Below are 19,468 nucleotides of genomic sequence, written 5' to 3'. Positions count from 1 at the left end.
GCATAAACTTTTGAAACAACCCAAACCAGACCTTCTGGATCCCAACCCCACACTGCCCAACTCACCTTGCATGGACACGTATCAGGAGGGTGCCATTGCTCGGGGAGGACACCCCGTTGGGGAAGGGCAGAGCCAGGGGCTGTGAGGGAGGCCTCAGAGTGAAGGACTGGCACTGCAGCTACCACAATGGATTCACACTGTGGCCGCAGTGAGGGTGGCCAGGGCTGGCAATGGCTCCTCCCGATGGCATAAGGTCACCATGAGTCAAAGCTGACAGGGGGCAGAGGTCTGTGTCTGTACCCTAATGTGCTCATCAAGAGGTGATGGGGCATACCTGTCCCAGTGAACACTCAGGCCGATAACCAAACCCATCTGGCAAGCTAAGGACTCTTCTTCCCCGATGCAATGGAAGTGCTCTGTCCTCACACGAAACATCTACAGTCCCTAGAAGAAGAGGATGGAGCCCTGATGCAGTTGTGGTTACATGTTTGACTGCGAGCTGCGTGGTCAGCAGTTCAAAACCACCAGCCGCTCAGTGGAAGACTGGGTTTTCTGCTTCCGTAAACAATCACAGTCCCGGACACCCAAAGCGGGGCGCTCTGGGTCACCATTGACTGGATTGCAGTTGGTGAGAACAGAGGTTAGTGAGAGGTGGGAAGTCCCTGGGATACAGGCTTCACATAATAGCTTCTTTTAAAAAAATTTAGGTCTCCCCGATTCTGAGCAGCACGGCTAGTAGTTTTCAGGGGGAGGGTAGTGTCTGGTATCCAGTCAATCACAGGCCCAGCAGCAGACGTGCCCAGCCTTTCTCCTGAATGACCGAACTTGACTGAGAACTTGAAGGGGACGGTCTAAGTTCGATCATTCTGAAGTCAGGTGTGGAAGGACGGAGATTTGTTTCCAATATGGGAAGTGAGTTGTACAAGGTAAGGTCACATAACCCCAAGCACGGAAGCGGGTCGTGGGGTGTGTGTGTGTGGGGGGGGTAGTTTTTATTCGCTCCAATTCCCAGGGACACCAACCTTCTTCTCCAGTCAGGGCTTCCTCAAACAGCTAGTCCCGAGGGCCCCCTGGTGTCTGAAAGGAGGAAAACCTGAAAAGCGAAGCTTGCAAAACAGCTAGAGGCCTGGATGGCAGCCCTGGGTCCACACTTGTAGGCAGTCGCACTGGGCCAGGATGGTCACAGTAAGCAATTTGAATTTGCTGCCATCTAGAGCCCTCAGTAACACAGAGCCCTGCATGTTGCCCAGCAGGTGTCCGGCTCCTCGGTGTAAGTGGAAAAATGGGTGCAAACTCTCCTCCTTCTGGGTGTTCTGTCTGGTGGGTCTTGCGGTCAGGATCGCAGGCAGACTGGGACACCACTGGTCCAGGGGGAGTCAGGTGCATCCCTGCCACCAAGCCTGTGTTCTTTCAGGCATTGTGATTAGAAAGGGGGCAGGGTGCTCATGCTACGTACCTGGGGAAGCAAGCCAGGAGCCGGAAGTGTGTGTGTTTGGTTGGTCTCTAATTAAAACCATGGGGCACTTGTGACGGATATGATTAGCATACGTTCGAAAGCAGTATTAATAACCTGTACTTCTTAGTTCTGAAATAAAAAAAAAATTAGAAGACTGCAAATATCCACTTGGTTAGAGGAAGATAAACATTGCATGTGCTGATGCGTGTGCCGGGTACAGCTGGGGTTATGCACATGGTAACTCGGTCTGCCGAGGGGCAGAACTAGGTGGCTGAGGATGACCTGCAAAGATGATTTGCTTTTTAAAATCCTTTCTTAATAATCATTTTAATGGCCTATAAATCACATATCAGACCAGTTAAGCATTCAATCTTATTTAGAAGAGTTGTGCAATCATCACGATCGATTTTGGGACATTTTTTTTCTCATACTTATTGTTGCTAACTCATACTCTGTCCATCCGCCTGCCCAACCCAGCCCCAACCTCCCCTGCCATGCTTCTAGGTAATTATCAATCCAGTTACTGTCTCTGTAGATTTACCTATCCTGGATTTCATAGACAGAAAATCATACACAGCTCAAACAGGAAGCAGACATACAAAGATGACAAAGGGCAGGGGACAGCAAAACCTCAATCAAAAAGCAAGCAGAAAACATTAAAAACTGAAACTTTAAGAGAGAGCTCAAGTGAATGTTACATTCTAACCTAATGATACCTGGCACGATGCACTTTACAATGCTCTCTGAGAGTAAGGCTATTCTCGTCCCTGGACTGCGTGTGGTCAGAAAGGACTCACCAGAAGCTTAATCCACATGGAAACCCTGCCAATGGATCTGGGGCTTCCACTGTTTCTTTAAAGTGAGTGTTTGAAATTTAAGCTCTGCTACCATCCCCCCCTTGAGCTTGGGATTCTATTCTGAGAGCCAGAACTCGACGGGACTGCCTTGGCTTTCCAGGCCTGGCACGTTGTCCACCTGTAACAGGGTGCAGCCTTCTCATTTTCCCCTCTCCTGTTTGTGGGAAATACATGTTTCCCTCCTCCGGCAGGTTTCCACACTGCCACCAGTTGCAGCTTTTCCTGTACAAGGGGTGTGGTAGTTGGATGATTTTGAAGTCAATGAGGCGGTGTGGACTCCGTATGTGAGTGCAGGGCTCTGGGAACACACTCTCTGCCATTTGCCCTCCTCCTCCAGGGGAACTCGCTGGGACTTTGTCTTCCACTGGGGGCAACGCCATGTGGACTGGCCCACCCTGAGAGCTGTTGGCACCCTGCCATGCTTCCAACAACCCCAGATCCACTCGCCTCTGCACCCACCAGCCTGTGGTCTCCTGCTTTGCTGGCATCAGCCTATAGGTACATGAGCCTAAAGAGGGTCCCTGCTAGCACTGGCCCTATGGACTGGAGCTCCACTGGGCTGCGCACTTTCTTGATGACAAGTGGCTTCTTGGTAGAAAGTTTGCTTGCACATAGATGAGTGTCACTGGATTGGTTTCTCTAGACAACCCAGCCTACCATGGGGGCTTCAAAAAGTGGGCGGGAAAATATGGAATGGAAACATTACGGGATTTCCCCACAAACTTTTTGAAGTCCTCTTGCATTATACATTCCAAAGGTTTTCAGGGAAACGTGTTCGCTGCAAGGGAGGGATTTGTACGTTCTTCACGGCAGCAGACGGCAACTGCGCTCTTGACTGCCACTTGTCCGATGCCAGCCGAGAGGAGAGAGGCTCCTTCTGTGGTTTCTCTGCTGTTACAAAGCACTGGACATCGAGAAGAGACTGGGGAGGTTTCAGAAGGGGATCAGGAGAGTTGGAAGAACGCGCAAGTGAGAACGTGGCATTCCACCAATCCGGCTGGTTACACCCACCTGATCTGATCCAACTTAAACACCAGCTTCCTCTAAAAGGTATTAAGAAAAGGGTCCCTTATTACAACATTTGCTAGACAGGAAAAAAAGCTAGAGATATTTCTAGAAGAGGTCTCTTTGCGAGGAAAGTGCACGTACATTTTTATAAAACACTGCTGCAGGGCTGGGATCACTGCGGCCTGGCATCAGTTGGGGCACTGTAGACACAGCAGGTTCTCAGGACAAGCTGCCCGCAGATGCGCATGTGATTGCATCGCATGCGCATGTAATTTCACGGTGCAAAGATGGCATAGACGTTTTTCACATAGGTGTCATCGGGAGGAGGCTTCTTCTTGCTGCTAGGCTCAAGGAATTTCTTAATTGTGGGGACATTACTTATTTTCTTGGAGAACCCCTGAAAAAAAGGAAAGCACACACACGAAAAATGTCAAGGTCCCCATGAAAATAAGGTCCCATACAACGTCCCATCAAAATTTGTCCCACAGCTGTTTGTGGCAGGTGGAAAGCCGCAGGTGTTCGCAAGCTTGTGGAGCTACTGAAACCCTTGACTCGTGGGAAGGCCCAAAGGTGCAGTTTCCATGGAAACCAGGTTGGTGGATCCTTGCAAAGTTAGACATGAACTACCCTTTGACCCCTTAATTCTACTCCTTTTTGCCTCTTGTTTCAAGAGACCTGAAAGGAGCAATACAAGCAGATGCACAGACACATCAATGCTCATTGCAGTGCACTTGCCAAAAAGTGGAAGCAACCTAAATGTCCATCATAAGCCAGACCAGACTGACTTCCATCAACTGATTACAATTCACAGTGAGCTTATGGGATTCTGAGGCTCTGAATCTTTAAGGGAGCAGAAAGCCTCCTCTTTCTCCAATGAAACAGCTGGTTGTTTTGAACTGCTGACCTTGAATCGTGGTTGGCCACCCAGTGCATAGCCCACTATGCCAACAGATGAGTGGATTTTAAAAATATGGTATAAAAGTGTAATGGAATATTACTCAGCACCAAAGAAAAATAAACAGTGCATTAACCATAAAAACTTTATGCTGAGTGGAATAAGTCAGATGGGAAAAAAATCCCACAGATATGGTATGCTCTCACTGATAAAAAATATCTAGGATAAGCAGTTGGCCAACTCCAGTAGGGAGGACGTAGTGATAAGAAACCAATGGTCAAGTTAAAACCAAAGGGCCCGCTAGCTGAGCCACTTTGGCTGCTGACTTTTTACCGTGGGTCTCTTCCTGTTATATATGGAAGGCATTTTAGGAGTCTATATATTTAAATATTCTTTTCTGCTTTGAAATTCTATAAGCAAGCTGGCCAGATTGTTCCAAGGAGCAAGTGGAGGCAAACAAGAGTCTTTTTTTTTTTTTTTGAACTTGAAAGAATGATGGCAGGAGGAAATCTTGGGGTTGACATTTAATATGTCCCTGATTAGCTCTCAGAACTCATTACTGAGAAAGGGAGTCATGAGCCCAGATATGAGAGTGTCTTCAACGCGGACTTCTCCTGACCTCCCAGCCTCCCATCAGCACATACAGGACACTCACTCACTAGTAGCAAGTCGATTCTCACTCACATAGACCCTATAGGAGTAGACCTGCTTCTGTGGGTTTCCGAGACTGTGAACCTTTACGGGAGCAGAAAGCCTCATCTTTCTCCCTTGGAGAGGCTAGTGGTTTTGAACCGCTGACCTTGCAGTGAGCAGCCCAATGCATAGTCTACAGAGGTCAGGACTCTCTCATCTCTAACACTGTTTCTGTGCAAAGTCCTGGGCTCTGTCCATGGCGTTTTTTTACAAGAATGTACCTATGGGATGTTCTATGGCGCCAACCCAAGACGAAACTGGGACTAACAAAGCAAACCGTTTGGGGTCTGTACTTTCCTTTCATTGTGTTAACTAGCACAGCCAGCCACCAATCCACCCAGGGCCTAACCGGGGTCTTTAGTCACCTGCAGGTGAGGAAACGCGGAGAGGATACTAGTTGTTTTCTCTTCTAGAGCTGAAATAGTTTGCAGTAGAACGACATCCGCAAGGCTCAGCTGGTTCCCAACGAGAAAGGTTTGTCCATGATCCTTTAGAATCTGCAGGATAGAAGCGCTTTGCGTCAATGGGACACACTACACAGGGAAACAGATGAAGTTACTCAATTGGTGCAGTGTCTGAGAAGGTGAGGGCACAGGGTGGGGGTGGGGGTGGGCTGGGACGTTGCTGATGTTGTTTTTGCCTATCTTATTGTGATTTGGATGACAGTGGACTCAGAAAATTGGTTTTCCATGGACAGTGGACACGCAGTGTTTTTGCATCGAGAACGTCTAAAATCAAACCAAACTCATGGCCATCCAGTCGATGACCCCATAGGACAGGGTAGAATTGCCCTCGTGGGTTACCGAGACTGTAACTCTTTATGGAAGTAGAAAGCCCTGTCTCTCTCCCCAGGAAACCCTGGTGGCTTCAAACTGCTGATCTTCCAGATCGCAGCCCAATGAGTACCCACTCGGCCACGTGGGGTCCTCCAACATGAACGTAGGCCGTCCCATTGTGAGAGAGTGTAAGTGCCTCCTGCCCCTCCTTTTAAACCCAATTCTACAAAGACTGTCAGGAAGTCTACCAAATAGGCCTTTCCATATTTTCACATCTCCTTCTTCCCTTTTTGAATTAAAATGTTTTTTTAAACCCTTCCAGTGTGAGAAGAGAGGCATCTTAGCCCAGAGAAAGTGACTATTACTATCAGAAGAGGAAAAGAAAACAGAAACCAACAGTGCAAAGGGAAGAGAAGAGAAACCACACTGAAATGTCACTTCCTATCCATCCATCACTTGGGATATCTGGCACACGAGAGCGCTTTGGCAAACACTTGCTGACTCAGTTTGGGCCGGGCTTCTCTGTGACCGCAGAGAATGAGGGTGCACACACGTGGCGAGCCCACATTCCTTCCAGGCTTCTGAGTTGTGTGGTCCTGGTGATGCCTAAGAGGCACCAGGACATCTGGCTGTGTGCTGAGGGCAACCGTCAGCTCTTACAGACCAGGCAGGTCAGTCAGACCTCTGAGCAGGAGAGGGTGTCTGTGGCAGGGCCCTTGTGGCTGGGTGATGCCTCATTCAAAGGTTCTTTGCTATGTACCTTTTCAAACACCGGAAAGTATCTGCTCACAGCCTTCTCGGTCATGCTAACCACTTCCTTTGGTTGATCTTCTGGTTTCGAGAAAGGATGCATGACAATCATTTCCAGAAGATCCAGCATGCCCTCCACATACATGTCAATCCTTAAAACAAACCCCAAAAGCCCTTGTCTCAGTTTCCCATGCCAGTGACCCCATTGGTTTCCACAGCTAAGTATTCAAATTTCTGTTTTCCTTAAGGCTCTAGCATCTTAGGCATTACCCTGGGCTGTGTAGGTGATTCATTCAAACCCACCATGGTCCCGGGTTCAAACCCTCTAGCCGCACTATGGATAAGAAAAAGGTTGACTGTTCCCATAGACACTGAGAGCCTCAGAAACCCCAGGTAGTAATTCTACTCAGTCCTCAGAGTTGGAATGGGCTCTGTGGCGGTGGGCTTTGCTATGGTTGTTGTTACGGTGATAATAGTAAATATGCTCTGTCAGTTCTGCCCGGAATCTGGTGACATCCTTCAGAAAAATCTGTCACCAATCAAATCGCATCATGGGTATCATGACTGTCCCTCGCCGCAGCTCCTGCATCACCACCCTCACTCTGGTGCCCACACACTGTACAGGTTCAGCTTCCCATTTATAAAAGTGGCGTGAAAACCATCTACTGAAAGCTTGGTGTGCACAGGACACAGGGCCAAACATGTCCTGCCTGTCATCTCGTGGCATATACGGTTTCTGTCTTCTTCGTACAGGCAACCTAACTTTAACGCGCGGCCCAGAATCAGGCATCTGGGAAGTGGAAGGATGGGCTTTGGCATTCAAACAACAAGCCCACGTGCAATGTCACAGACTGGAAAAGCCATATTGGCTTCTCTGGACTCGACGACCAATTCTCCAGGATGGTAAAGGCAATGTTTGGAAAGCAGAATACTCTAAGATGTTACAACCTGAAACAATCACGCTCTAAGTACAGGAACAAACACCCAAGTTCAACTTTTCTCCCCAAGCTTCACTTAGACTCTGTACTGAATCTCAACTGGCCGCGCTGCCATTCCCTGCGCCGGCTAGTGACACGAGGCACTGCAGGAGGAGGTGGGCTGCAGAGGACGGCTAATCAAGGCCTTTCTGTAAGCCGACGAAGGAGAACGCTAGAGACTGGCCGCCGTACAAGGTTTTCTCCTTGAGGTTGTTGCCAAAGAGGCGGTGCTTTTCCGCTATGTAGTGGAGAATGCTTCGGGTCTGCACCAACTTCATCCCGTCCATTTCGACCATGGGCACTTGTTGGAACAGCAGGTGGTTACCTGGGAATAGAAGCACAGTCTTGGGGTGATCTCAACCCTGCCTCCCCACACCTCCCCCTGTACCCCCACAAAAACCCTTCGGAACTACTAGGATAAACCTCAAGCACTGTGACGAGAAACCAGTGTATACATGCATGGGCCTATTCCACACGAAATGTGTTTGAATGGGGCTCCGCTGGTCTGCCCTCGTCTCGTTAGGACGCCTTCCAAAACAGGCATCCAAACAGTGGCTTCCGAGGGGATCTGCTGGGCCCATCCTGTTCAAGGCTGAGAAGTCAGTTCAGAAGGTGATACAGGTTTATTGTGGGGATTCCAGTGGGTAGTCTTGATAGATTTTTCTCACAGGGCACAGGATGGTCAAAGGGCTTATGGTGAAGAAGTTTTAAGAAAACCGAAAACTGCATTGGTGGGGAAAGGCCAGGAAGATTGAGCAGAGGAATGGTTGCCCATCGTGCCCAGGCACCTTCTTCTACCTCCAAGGTAGCGAAGGCCGTCCAACAGGAAGCTCATGGGCATCGTACCCACTCCACCCTACCTCCCTCTTCAGAATTCTGTTTGTTCCCCGAACTCAAGGAACATTTAAAGGGAACACATGTCAGTCCCCAGAGGATGCCCAAACTGCCATTTTGACATGGTGTCAATGAGAGTAGACAGAATTGTTTGGGAGACGGGTCGAGAGATGGGAACCCCATCCTCAGACGTGTACACATAGATGAAAGAGCTGTTGAGAATCATCAGCTTCAAATTTTGGCATAGTTTCTGTAATTTTTCTAAGCAAACTTTTTTACTTATCTTACTGACATAAAGGAGCGCTAGTGGCATATTGGGTTCCACACTAGGCTGCTAACCACAAGGTCAGCAGTTTGAATCCACCAGAGATCTGGCTTTCTAGTCCCACGCACAGTTACAGTCTCAGAAACAGGGGCAGTCCTAGCCTGTCCTACAAGGTCTTTAGGAGTCAACATCAATTTCATGGCTGTCGGTTTGGGGTTTTTTTTGTTGTTGTTTGTTTTTCAATGGTACAGAATCCTGGTGGCCCATAACCTCAGCTTCATTCAGGGGAAGCAAAAGCAGATTTGGCTGTACAATAAGCCTTGAGGTCAGCACTGTTCTCAACTCTCCCTTTCGATTTTGCCCTCAGCAAGGAGGAACTGCCCACCGTGACGGGGTAGGGGAAGGGGAAGAACCCCAGGTGGGGTGTTTCTTTCACACAGCACTGGACAATAGGATCGTCACTAGCTAGGTGTAGCTATTCTATTCCAGATTTTAACTAATTAAAATTCAATTCAATTTTAAAACCATTGCTCACTCAGACTAGACAGCTCTCGGGGACTCAGTAGGCACGACCGCTACCCATGTAGCGTGTCCCCATCTCCATCAGATGTCCTCTTGAATAGAGCTCCTTTACTCACCGCCATCGAGGCGAGGCTGACTCCTAGGGACCCGACAGGGTAGAACTGCCCCTGTGAGTTTCCCAGACTGCAACTGTACAGGGAGTAGAAAGCCCTGTCTTTCTCCCAAGGAGCAGCTGGTGGTTTCAAACTGCCAACCAGGCAGATCATAGCCCAACGTGTACTTCAGAGCATCTGATAACATAACCTACACCACCAGCTGATACTCGGGTACACTCACTGCTTTGCTGTCAAAAAAAAAAAAGCCCCATTAATTTCTTCCGCAAATCTGCTTTGTACGCTTCCAGGTGGGTAGAGAGACGCAGCCAGCTCCAGCAGCTCACGGGCTGGGGGCTGGGGGGATAGAGGGTAGGGACCTGAGTACTTGGCACATGGCCGGCGGCTGCAGCCAGAGTCTGCACAGACTGGCTTGCCTTCCTCTCAAGCTGAGCTGAGCCAGGGAGCCCTCTGGATGGCTGGTGAGAGCAGGCTGCCAATAGGACTGCTACTGCTGCCGTGGTTAGCTGTGGGGCTGGGCCCCAATCATAGTGACCTCATGCCCGAGAGAACAAAATGCTGCCTGAAGCGGCATCATCCCCACGACCACCTAGGGATCAGACCACTCGGTTCACAGGGGGTTCTGTGGCTGCTGTGTGGTGGCGGCTGGCAAGGTACACTGGCCAGCAATCCAGCCTGCTTGTCTCCATGTGGAAGTCAACCACGGAAGCACCACAGGCAGGTTCTGGATGGAACGGGAAACGCTGTCTTCACAACTCTCTGTACATGCAGGGTCCCCAGCGCCTTTGCCCTCCCACATACATTTCAGTCTGCTGTGTTTGGGCTTCAACCATTATTCAGAACAGTAGTTTCTGTTTCAAACTCACCATTCTTCAACTTCTGGAACTGTTCTCTTGTTTCTAGAAATTCTTCATCGAACTAAAGAAGAACAAAAATCAAGATAGCCCACCCCCCAAAAAAGATGATCATTATAGGTTCAAAACAGTTAAATTGTCTCTAGAAATACACAGAAAATTAGCACCTTGGGCTATAACCACGAGATCAGTGATCCAAACTCACCAAGAGAAAGCTGAGATTGTCTGCTCCCATCAGGGTGCTAGTCTTAGGAAGCCAATGGCGTTTTTTTATTCTGTCCTTTGGGGTCACCGTGAGTCAGGACAGACTTGATGGGTTTGGTTTGGGCTTGGTTGTACCTGTATCTTGGGTTCTGAATATCACTGCCCACTAATGGGAATCTGGGCTTCTAAGAGAAGATACTGATTTGAATCTAAGACTGGTTCTAGGGCAGCAAAGTTCTTACACAAGGAGGTACTCAAGCTTTGACTATGTCAATGGCTACAGAGTCCTAAGGAGCCCTGGTGGCACAGTGAGCAAGTGCTCTACTGGTAAGGGGAAAATCAGCATTTCAAACCGGCAGCTGCTCTTCAAGAGAAGACGTGGCAGTCTGCTTCTAAGAAGATGACCTCCAGCCTTGGGAGCCTTATGGAGTGGTTCAACTCTATTCTATAGGGTCATAATGAGTTGCAATCGACTTAACAGGAATGCTTTTTTGGTTTATAGTGTTCTATAGAGGGTCTCAGTAGGCCTGGTGACATAATGGTTGCACATTGGGCTGCTAATTGCAAAGTCGGCAGTTTGAGACCACCAGCCCCTCTGCAGGAGAAAGATGAGGCTTTGAGCTCCAGTCAAGAGTACAGGCTAGAAGCCCACAGGGGCAGTTCTACCCTGTCACACAGGGGATGCCATTAGTCAGAATTGACTCAATGGCAGTGTTTGGATAAAGGGTCTTTGTTTAAAAAAAATCTGGGGCAATTTGAGCCTCAAAAAGAACAATGCTCAGAAAGAGTAATGGCAGTAATGATTCCCTGAGGGTACAGGAAGGGGGAAAAGGGGAATTGATAGCAATGATGACTGTATAACCCCACTCCAGGGGAATGAATAACAGAATTGTAGGTGAATGAATACATTGGATGGTATACGAAATGGCGATAATAATAATAAGGGTTCAGGGGGGCGGGGATAAAGGGGAACTGATATCAAAGAGTTCAAGAAGAAAGAAACTGTTTTGAAAAGGATGGTGGCGGCAATTGTACAATTATGCCTGATCTAACTGAATTATGTATTGTTATAATATCTGTAGAAGCTCCCAAGAAAATGATTTAAAAAGAAGAAGAAGAGAAAGAACAATGCACGATTATTTTTCTGTATATGAAATACAGGCGGATAAACCTAGAGAGACCGTGGCTGCATTGATGGCTTCATATGAGGTATCACAGGGGAGGTTGGGAGGAAATGGGGAGTTGATAACAATGAATACAAGAAAGAGGAAAATGCTCTAAAATTGATTGTGGTGATGATTGTACAATTCTTTTTCATATGACTAAACTATTGAATTACATGCCAATAAAAATGTTAAAGATGCAAACAAAACAAAATACAATGTCTGTTGTATAATACACAATCACCACAAAAGTGTAAGTTACAGATCACGATGACAAAGAAAAAAGGAAGAAGGGGGGGGAAGCTCTTCTCTACAGAATCTAACTTGTGTAGGGTTATTGCTAACCAGTTGGCAACCCCCAATGCATTAGCTTGTGGGACATAAAAAGACCTTTCCCCAGCTTTGTCTCCCCCAAAGATATGCCAAACAGTAGAGGCTGTTTGCCAGCACAGGGTGGGATGTCAGATGCTCAGAGATATTCTCCCTGAAGGCATTCAGCCATCATACTATGATCTGGTTCTCTGTAGATGGGGCTCACACCCTACTGATAAGGATAGTAATTGTTTGGGAGAGCCAGAGAACAGGTCAAACCTGCTCAATGACATACAAAGTTAGGCTGCCATCCTGAATCTAGGATTGGCCCATCTTGTCACATGTGTATCCCCAATCCCTCCCCTTTCTATTGCATGTATACCCCTAGATCTTCCCCCTCTCATTACTGTATTACCTATAGTACAACCCCTTTCTGTGACATAGGTCTTTACCTGTAATCAGGGGACTTGCAGGACCCCAAAAGATATAGAAACCTTGGTTTGTAATAAATTGCTCTATCTCCTGCCCTCAACTGGCACGTTGAGATCATGGCTGTCCAGGAGGTGAGGATGCTACTATGCAATGTGTCTGACTTCTTTATGTTACTCTCTCTCCTATCTCTCTATGACTTTACTATAATCTTTATATTTTAACTGTATGATTGCACCTACTGAACCCGTGATTAGTTGTGAGGGGCTGGCTAGCCCTACATTAACTGATTCTACAAAAATCCTCAATGGATGCGAAAATCATTGGGCTTTGGTGGTGCAGTCAAATCACACAGCCTGAAAGCAGCACCCCACCAAGGTCGGAATTATGACAAAAGCAAAGTGACAATGCAGAGAGCTGATCATTTCTCCACCAACCTCATCATCAATGACCAAATTCAGCCTCATCAGTGGGGGGGAGGGCACCTGTAAAGAACTCTTGATGAGCAGCTTCATCTAATCACCAGGTAACAAACAGGTATATCCAAAATGTGGGGCAATCTCAATATAATAGCCTGGACTCTTGAGGGGAGTCAAGGACAGGAAAGGGAGCGGGGGCAGGTACTGTTTTAGATTAAAGGTGCCCTGGTGGCATAGTGGTTATTGTTGGGCTGCCAATCACAAACTCAGCCATTCAAAACCACCCACCACTTCCCAGGGAGAAAGAGGAGGCATTGCACTCCCATAGAGAGTCCCCGTCTCAGGAGCTCACAGGGGCAGTTCTGTCCTGTGCGGGAGGGTTGCTATGAGTCAGAACTGACTCAAAGGCTGTGAGTGCGGTTTCTTGTGGATGATGTTGTTGTTCTAGATTCAAAGAGGCTAACAAAACACCGCAACCAAATGGGTGAATGTTAATTATACCCTGGATGCGGGAGGAGAGTTACATCTGGGTGATTGAGAAATGACAAATAATGGGGGAGGGAGGGAGGGGGGAAAAAGAAGAGCTGATACCAAGGGCTCAAGGAGAAAGAAAATGTTTTGGAACTGATGACAACAAATGTACAAAAGTGCTTGACACATGGAAGGATGGATGGATGGATGGATGGATGGATGGATGGATGGATTGTAATAAGAGTTGCACGAGCCCCCAATAAAATGATTAAAAACAAAAAACCTAAAAACCACCAGCTGCCCCTCAGAAGAAAGATGAAGCCTTCTATTCCCATGAAGTCAGCCTCAGAAACCCACAGGGGCACTCTACCCTCTCCAGTAGCATTGCTAGGAGTCGGAATTAACTCGATGGTGTGAGTTTGGTGTTTTGGGAACAGTGGTAGTGAACATTAACAGCTACTAAAGCCAACAGCTAGAAAGGCAATGAGGGAAACTTTTAAAATGCACAGATCAGACTGACAACAGACGGAAACGCTGAGAAAAAGACAACCAGCTATTATGTGGCCCCTGGCATGGTGCAAGGATACCTATTGGTGTAGTTAGTAGTCACACATTGGGATGATAACCATAAGGTCTGCAATTCGAAACCTCCTGCCACTCCGTGGGAGAGAGACAGGGCTTTCTATCTCTGGTAAAGAGTCTCAGCCTTGGAAACCAACAGGGGCAGTCCTACCCTCCCTCCCCTGTCCTGTAAGTCGAACCAGTGTCCAACCAGTCATTTACAGGACGTAGAAAATAGAAGGCATGTTAATATGACACCTAGAGTCTTAGTAAGTCAACAAATGACCCAAGAAACAATATGAAGGACCCCTGGTAGCACCATGGTTAAGCATTTGGCTGCTCACTGGAAGGCTGGCAGTTCTAGCCCACCAGCAGCTTTGGGAAAGGACGTGGCACTCTAATGCTGTAAAGATCACAGCTGGGAGGCCGCGGACAGTTCTGCTCTGCCCTGCAGTGTCAGGATGAGTTGCAATCGACTTGCGGGCACACAACAACATCAGAAACAAACGCGGACTCCCACCACTCAGAGCTTAGTTGGCAATCCTGTCTTCTAATAAAAGAGATCAGGATCTCTTGATAAAGGCTCTGATTCGTGAGAGCTGGGGCAGGAGAACTATTGATGAGCCTGGGTCACCTTGAAGTGCCAGAAAGTAGAGAAGTGCTGAGACACACGCAGGCAGGCAGACAGACGGAGGGGAGGGAGGGTAGCAAAAAGTCAAAGAAGCACAAGAGCTAGCCTGAACGTGGTCCCAATGGCAAATCTGGAACAATAGCAACAAAATGAACTATCTGAAATAAATAACAGGTATAAGCAAATAGTTATATAAATGGAAGAAATGAGACCGTTTATGGTCTCTTATGACAAAAGAATTCCATATAATATATACATACTCCCCCATCCAAGATTAGAACTTAAACCCTTTGGCTGTGGGCTAGATTTAATCATTCACCTCTTAAGAAAAGTGTGTGTTGGGGCGGGGAGGGGATAGAAGGTGGGAGCCAGTATTTCACACTGGAGAAACTTGGCAGACAGTCCCTTAGCCAAGTGATCAAAGTCAACCTGACCGTGATAAATTATGTCACTATCATGTATCCTTGATAGGATGCAGTGAAAAGGACACTTTACCTCTGGGCTCTTCTTCTTCTTAAATCTACAACCTCCAGCCTGGTGTCATGAGAAAAACATCAGACTAGCCCAAAGCGTGGAGGGTCCTAATGAAATCCCTGACCCATCCTTTTCAAAACTGCCAAAGATGAGGCAGAAAAAAGGAAAAACCAAGAACGTGCCACAGTGCAAAGGAGAAACAAGAAACATTGTGACCAAGTGCAGTGTCATTTCCTGAATAGGATTCTATGACAGTCTGAGTCCACTGGCAGAGAAATTAGGGCAATCTGAATAAAGTTAGCCAATAGTCCTGCCCCAATGTTAATGTCTTTGTTCTGACAAAGTGCCAAGGTTATATAAGGAATGGGAACTTTGTACTTATTATTTGGCAACTTTTGAGTCCGGCAAAAAGTATTGCTAAGAACAAAGCGTATTTTTTTTCTTTCTTTTTTAAATCATTTTATTAGGGGCTCATACAACTCTTATCACAATCCATCCACACATCAATTGTATAAAGCATATTTGTACATTCATTGCCCTCATCCTTCTCAAAACATTTGCTCTCCACTTAAGCCCCTGGCATCAGCTCCTCATTTTCCCCCTTCCTCCTGGCTCCCCCCTCCCTCATGAACCCTGGATAATTTACAAAGTGTATTTTTAAAATGCATAGGGAGCTGTTTCAGATATTTTAAAGGAAAAATCACCTATCAAATGTCATGTTTGGACCTTGTTTAGATCCAGACTACTTTTTACAGTAACTGTAAAAAGCCCTGCTTCTGACAGGAGACTGGGGGTTCGATGACAATGAGGAACTGTTGATATCATTGGAGGTGATATGGCATTATGACCAGGTTTAATAATCCTAATCTGATAGTGACAAATACTGAAGTGTTCACAAATGAAAAGACGTGCTTGGATTTGGCTTTAAAATAATCACACACACAAATTGGAGGGAGGGGCAAAGACAAAACAAAATTAGCATAAAATTGACCATTGCTGAGTTGTGTGTTGGTTGTATGCAATTCATGATAATAATCTCTCCATTTTTATGTATCTTTTAGTTTCCATGAGATTAATGAAAAGATCAGAACAAAAATAAAAGCATTGTGTATGCCAAAGCACACTCACCTGCAGTCATGAGAGTTATCAATGTGAAACCATTGCTAGGAAATTCACAAGAGACTGGCCAGTCAACATATTTTGAGGGGAACTAAAAAGTGTATTCATGTTCTCTGTATCCATTAATATGTTCATGGTGGATCAGAAGTCCAGGGTCAAGCATAAGTCAAAAGTAACAGAGAATTCTACCAACTATCTACCTCAATTTGTAAGGAAAACACAAACACGACACCATTTGAAAGGAAGGCATCTTCAGAGTCAATGATATTTGTCTGCAATATGGTGGAAGGGGACTAAGCGAACTGAGCTCTGAAACTTATTTCCCGTCAAAGATCTCTGATGAAGACATGGAAACAATTAGTCCAGTGGAGTAATGGACCGTCTCCACCTCCCTGACGGAGACCAGAAAAACTAGAGGGTACCCAGCTGCCACGACAAACTGCTCTGAAAGAGAACACATGAGAAGGTCTTGGATAGAGTGGGAGAAAAATGCGGAACGAAACGCATAATAAAGAAAGAACAGGCTTCCTGGCAGAAAAAGCCTGGTGGAACTCATGAAACGGTGGCTCTTCCTCACCCTTCAGGTCGGGAAATGAACTCAATAGTTCTGCCCAGACGGGAATTCGTGAGGCACACGAGTGAGGTACACACACCATAGCAACACGCAACCGCGGGCCATCCAAAGGAAAGTATTTACCCAAGCACAACCTTTAGGAAAGAAAGGCATGGAAACAGAAAACAGAAAACAGGGCGAGTTGGGATTTCAAGTTACATCGAGGGAGCTACAATCTGAGCTGAAACAAAGGTATGTGTTGTTGAATGTAAACTTGATCAGCTGCTCTGTAATCCTTCACCCCAATCACAGTAAAGGGTTTAAAAGAAAAGAAAAGAAAAGAAAAGAAAGAACATATAAGGTACCTCGACTCCAGCAGCAGCCAAAAGCCACCTTATGGATTCCATGCGGCCCCTTCCATTGAGATAGTGGAGCTTGGGCCTCGATCCCATGACGGTCTTGCAGGCTTTTTGAAAAACAAATGTATCAACTCCTGCGGACACCAACATCCACGATTTCTCACTCTGAACCCTGCGCTCAGGACTCAATGACTGTTCACGGGTTGGGCTGAGGAAATTGGTTTTTGTTGTTGCGCTTCCCCCTCGCTTAGTGAAAACACATGGCATCATTTATTTAAAAAATTTTTTTTAAAGAAAAGCCATTGTGGCGTCACAGCCTTTCCATTTGTGACTTCTGATTCTGGATTTTAGGAAGCTGGGGCCACGCGTTGCAATAACGTCTGTGCTATTAACAAGCGCAGTGTTTCTCAGCTTCCAACCTTTTCATACTTCCGCTCTAAAAACGCTCCTAGATTTTCAAAACGATGCCCGAGGAGGCAAGCAGTCACGGTTTCACAAGCAACATCTTATTTAATTAGCCCAGCGACTGAGAGGGGACAGGTTCAACGAGGTCGCTGGGAAACGTGCATTCCACTTGACGGTTCTCCCGGGCTCTGGGCTGGACCGTGCGTTCGGGCCACGTCCTGGGAGCGCAGACTCAACTCCGAGGCTACCTCGGCACCCCAGCTCGGCCCCTGCAGAATCGGGACCGCCGCCAGGCCCGGCCCGGCAAGATCGGGGCACCCTGAGCCAAGGACTCCAGCCCCAGCCGAGAGCCCAGCACCCCGGGGTAATGGGGGCTAGGCTCAACAGCAAGGAAGGAGCGAGAGAAGGACGGAAGGATGGGGTTGGGCAGGGGAGGTCAGGGAAGTGAGAGGACCGGAGCAGACCGTGCAGAGGGAGGAAGAAGCAGGACAGGAGAAAGCAGGCCTGGGAAGCAGAATGGAGACAGACCGTCCTGAAAGTCCGCTACGAACAGCCCAGGGTCACACAGGACGCAGAGCGAGCAGCCTGCAGCTAAGAGCGCCCAGAGGGCGGGGAGAAGCACCCGAGGTGGGCGAGGCTCCCGGAAATCTCACCAATAGAGACGGCAATGTTTAGCATGCTCCACCCCGTCTGCAAGGCATTCTGGATACTGTAAAGCAGCCCCCAAATAAAACAACTTCAACTTCAACGTTAATCGTTTTGTCAATGAAATCAGCTCGTTAGTTCTGTTTGTGCTTGGACTTTAGGGCTTTTTAAGGCTGTTTTGTTAGATCTTGAAAACCACTCATCCTATGTATAAAGTGACATTGATCTTTGTACTTATATAGCAAGCGTTAGCCCTAGTAATTTCGGATGTGAGGGCGATCTGGCTGCGACATCTGTCACCCCATTGATCGCCAGGGTTGATTCGGCTGATCTGGCTGGCTAGGCGGGTGTCCCCTTCCTCCCTCACCGCTCCATGTGCGTCCCTCCCGAAGCTGCGCGCTCGGTTGAAGAGGACGACCTTCCCCGATAGAAGGAAGACCGTCCTTCGGTCAAGGGTATACGAGTAGCTGTGCTCCCCTGCTGGAACCTCCAAACAAGTCTCAAGGTCCATTTGTAGGAGAACTTAGGGTAGTCAAGCTTCCAAGACTCCAGACACATCCAAATGAGGCGCTGCATGTGGCAGTCTGCCTTTCTTTTGAACTTTTGAACATCTTATGCATAACTTAATATTGGAGGTTAATAAATTCTTTTTCTTAGGTGTCGCTAGTAATGACTCCGAGGTACACTTGACCCACAAGCGTATGCTATGTGTTCAATCATGTTCACATACACAGGGAAAAAGCTGGACAATGAATATGGAAGAATTCACGCATTTGAATTATTGAGTGTACCATGCATGGACTGCCGGAAGAACAAACAAATCTATGTTGGAAGAAGTAGAGCCATAAATTATGATTCTTAGAAAAGAGGGTGGTAACACTTAGGATGTGCCATCAGGACACAATGCAAGAAGGACATCAGGAAAACGTCAGGAAAAGGAGGGATGCCCTCAATGAGAGCGGTTGTGAGAATGACACAGGAGGGGCCAGGGTCTGTTCTCTTGTACACTATGAGTTAGAACCAAGTGCATGGTACCTAACAACATGAATTAATGGCGCATAACATTTCTGATCTAACACAGGGATTACTCAGTTTAACACAGATAACACAATGCCATCAAGTTGATTCTGATCCATAACATGGGGTTTCTGAGACTGCGAATCTTTAGGAGCAGACATTTTTCTCCAGGTTTGAACTGCCAACCTTGCAATTAATAGCTCAATACTTAACCCACAACACCACCAGGACTCCAGAGGTACCATTTTGAACTCATGAACATCTGAATGCAGAATGCACTGGAAAAACATGATCGTTTCCATTCTTTGCTGAAGTTATTAACCTCAAACCAAACTCACTGCCGACTCATATCAACCCACTGTGGTTGTCCAAGAATGTAACTGTTTATGGAAATAGAAAGGCCACAAGATTCAAATGAGTAGAGTGACAGAAAAAGGGGGGTGGGGGGGAGAAGAAAGCCCAGTCTTTCTGCTGAGAAGCTGCTGGTGGTTTTGAACTGCCAACCATGAGGATGACAGCCCAAATCGTAACCACGACACTACCAGTAATAGTTTTCTCTCTCTCTCCCCCACCCTCACCCACCCCGTTCGTTCGTTCTTTCTCTCCAAGTAAATCTTTTTTTTTTTAATCGTTTTATTAGGGGCTCATACAACTCTTATCTCAATCCATACATACATCAATTGTGTAAAGCGCATTTGTACATTCA

General features: G+C 47.1%; 1 protein-coding gene across 2 annotated transcripts; it reads right to left on the bottom strand.

Moving 5' to 3' along the window:
* Positions 1-1,764: 1,764 nt before the first annotated feature.
* GSTA4 (glutathione S-transferase alpha 4) lies at positions 1,765-17,700 on the bottom strand. 2 transcript variants are annotated; one of them, XM_045294885.1, is made up of 7 exons: positions 17,629-17,700; positions 16,702-16,802; positions 10,013-10,064; positions 7,605-7,737; positions 6,446-6,587; positions 5,275-5,406; positions 1,765-3,718 (listed from the first exon to the last, which is right to left on the bottom strand). In XM_045294885.1, exons 2-7 carry the CDS (start codon positions 16,786-16,788, stop codon positions 3,596-3,598), a joined length of 669 nt encoding a protein of 222 aa, XP_045150820.1. In that variant the 5' UTR covers positions 16,789-16,802; positions 17,629-17,700; the 3' UTR covers positions 1,765-3,595. The 2 variants fall into 2 exon arrangements, with proteins under 2 accessions (XP_045150820.1, XP_004696615.2); XM_004696558.2 differs by lacking the exon at positions 17,629-17,700 and having other exon boundaries at positions 16,702-17,291.
* Positions 17,701-19,468: the final 1,768 nt, after the last annotated feature.

This window comes from Echinops telfairi, unplaced genomic scaffold, assembly GCF_000313985.2.
Source record: "Echinops telfairi isolate 266 unplaced genomic scaffold, ASM31398v2 ScPeMD7_3533;HRSCAF=4204_1, whole genome shotgun sequence".
NCBI lineage: Eukaryota > Metazoa > Chordata > Mammalia > Afrosoricida > Tenrecidae > Echinops > Echinops telfairi.
The sequence above is the reverse complement of the archived record's forward strand: the minus strand, read 5'-3'. Positions and strand labels throughout refer to the sequence as shown.

Excerpts from the sequence above, each read along its gene's own strand:
- GSTA4 (XM_004696558.2), bottom strand. The coding sequence starts at position 16,965 with ATGATGCCATGTGTTTTCACTAAGCGAGGGGGAAGCGCAACAACAAAA. Across the intron at positions 10,065-16,701 it reads TGGCTGCTGCTGGAGTCGAG|TTCGATGAAGAATTTCTAGA; the intron begins GTACCTTATATG and ends GTTCTTCTTTAG. Across the intron at positions 7,738-10,012 it reads GTTCCAGAAGTTGAAGAATG|GTAACCACCTGCTGTTCCAA; the intron begins GTGAGTTTGAAA and ends TTCTATTCCCAG.